This window comes from Rhinopithecus bieti, unplaced genomic scaffold (genome assembly GCF_001698545.2).
Source record: "Rhinopithecus bieti isolate Rb0 unplaced genomic scaffold, ASM169854v2 scaffold_3832, whole genome shotgun sequence".
Taxonomy (NCBI): Eukaryota; Metazoa; Chordata; class Mammalia; order Primates; family Cercopithecidae; genus Rhinopithecus; species Rhinopithecus bieti.
Window position 1 is genome coordinate 512,309 of NW_016804242.1, and position 2,748 is coordinate 515,056.

The 2,748-nt window shown below is 40.8% G+C and overlaps 1 protein-coding gene across 1 annotated transcript in view; it reads left to right on the top strand.

The window, feature by feature from the left end:
- SCIN (scinderin) overlaps positions 1-2,748 on the top strand; it is an 89,517-nt gene that overhangs the window by 11,950 nt on the left and 74,819 nt on the right. Inside the window, exon 3 of the mRNA XM_017867398.1 lies at positions 2,467-2,628. Coding sequence (XP_017722887.1) covers positions 2,467-2,628 — 162 coding nt within the window. The remainder of the gene's footprint in view (positions 1-2,466; positions 2,629-2,748) is intronic.

Consider the following 2,748-nt stretch of genomic DNA (forward strand, 5'->3'; position numbering starts at 1 on the left):
TGTCCCGACCTGCAGGACAGTCGAACGGGCCCTGGAAGGGGGAGTGGGAATGGAGGAGACAAGAAAACACAAGAAATGGAGACAAGACAAACAGCCTGATCAAGTCTCGTTTATTGAGTGTAGGGTCATGCCTTATATAGGCTGGCAGGGGAAGAGGTTGGGCCAGGGCGGTGATAGGGGGCCGGGTCTTCTCAAATTACAATCGCGCATGCGCCGTGGGTTTGTACTTTTCCCGGGCGCGGGATCGCGCCTGCGCCCTGGGCTGCATATCTTCCTGGGCGGGAAAATGTTTGCGCACGCGCGGGAAAGGTTGGCGCGCGCGGGAACAGTTTTGGCGCGCGCGGGAGAAACTTAGGCGCGCGCGGGAAAGGTTGGCGCGCGCGGGAACAGTTTTGGCGCGCGCGGGAGAAACTTAGGCGCGCGCGGGAAAAGCTTTGGGCATGCGCGGGAAGGGTTTGTAAATAACCCGGGAATGTGCTCTCTTGTCTCCGCTTTGCGGAGATCAAGCAACAGAGGTCGGCTAATTCCGGGCCTCATGGCTCCGGACAAATTCTGACTGTAATACCAACGCCACTTACTAAGATGGCAAGGTTTATTTACACCTTTACCTGTTCAGTCTTGGTTGAATATTTTGTGATACTATTGAGATCAGAACAAAACATTTATACATTATAGGTTCTCTTATGTCTCTTGAAATCATTATTTTTTTCTAGGCTATGAACTACCCTAAATACAAAACTATTACCTCTCGTTGTATTTGATTCATATGAGCTCCTACAGTTTATGACAAATTATACTGAAACTTCCTTTATGTCAGTGAACTCAACATTTTAAATAAGTTGAGTCTTGTAGTTACTAAAAGCAGGTACTGTGACACCATCCTAGTTATGGACCCATTTCTGCCACATATGACTTTTTTGCTTTAGGGAAAATACAGAGCTTTCTGTGCTCAGTTTCCCCAAACAATGAATATTATAACAGCTTCCTCATACAGCTGTTGTATTAAGGAATAAATTAAATAATAAAGTAACTGTGGTCGGGCGTGGTGGTTCACGCCTGTAATTCCGACACTTTGAGAGGCCAAAGCAGATGAATCACCTGAGGTCAGAATTTTGAGACCAGCCTGACTAATATGGTGAAATCCCCTCTACTAAAAATACAATAATTAACTGGGCGTGATGACATGCGCCTGTAATCCTAGCTGCTAGGGAAGCTGAGGCAGGAGAATTGCTTGAATCCAGGAGGCAGAGGTTGCAGTGAGCCGACGTCATGCCATTGCACTCCTGCCTGGGAGACATGAGTGAAACTCCATCTCAAAGCAGTAGTACATAGATGAAAACTTGTATTTATTTAATTATATAATGCTTAGTTTATTCAACCAAGAAATGTGGCAGTCATTGTAAAATTATGAACTGGGAAATCATTATATATATATTTTTTTTTAATTTGAGGTTTTAATTGTCCTGAAATTAACATTTAATCTATACCAATTTTTCTTGGAGAATGGTGGAAATTTAAAGTCAATCGAAAAGAATGTGCTAATGACAAATTAGCTCTAATTTTCCTTACCATTATTATATAGGTCTTTATCAATGACAGTTTTGTTTATTCTGCAGCTCAGTTATGCACATATAATTAATTATAATTAATTGTAGAAATAAGGATATGGTTCATATCATTTAATTTGAAAAAATGAAATGGTAAAAGATGATTGCAAATAATATAAGAAGATGTAGTTGATACAATTAATATTTTTTCTTAAGCGTTTCTTTAATTCAGTGTGATTGTATTTCATTTTATTTTGTTTTATTTTGGCTGGGGATGTACAGTCAAGATATTGCATCTCTCCTGGCTTACAGTAAAAACATTCAGGCCTAGCATATTTATTAATAGTAAGACCTGTTTACCAGAAAATATAGAAGACATTTGATTACTTTAAATGTAAAAACAAGGACTATACATAAGATCAGCCCATTCCTGGCCAGCACTCAATAACCATCTCTGTCCCAACCCTGTACCAGTGTGAACTTTTGGGTGCCTTCTTCTCTGGCTGATGTCATCTGTACATGTTATCTCTGACCCTCCTCTAGCCACCTGTCACCTTCTTCCCTGAAATCTTTGCCTTCTTGCTCAGTAATGATTTGGGGATCATTAGTGTCCAAAGGGCAAGAGCTATGGCTTCTTCTTTTTGTTTTTGCAGCAGCATTTTATACACTGAAGGTTCTCAGTAAATACTTGCAGTTGTCAATTGAGTGGTTGAAACAGAAAGAATAGAGACCAAACAAACACAGTCTGTTGATTACCAAGGGGTTCTCTCTTGTCTTATGGAATAGGTGGCTATTTTAACTTGGCCTGACAGTACAGTTTTGACACAAACACCAGCGGTATTATTGTGCTTTGCTTGTCTAGGTAGACACTTCATCAGTTTTCTCTTTGTTTTTTGTGTGTCTTCCCTCCATTCATCAGGCTGGAGGCGTAGCATCTGGATTAAACCATGTTCTTACGAACGACCTGACAGCCAAGAGGCTCCTACATGTGAAGGGTCGTAGAGTGGTGAGAGCCACAGAAGTTCCCCTTAGCTGGGACAGTTTCAACAAGGGTGACTGCTTCATCATTGACCTTGGCACCGTAAGTTTCATATACACACATTGATGTCTAAAGAAAAGTGAATTGCTTTCAGTTCAAATCATATATACATGTCATTGAAAAGAATCACTTTTTCCTTTTTTTTTTTTTTTTTTTTTTGAG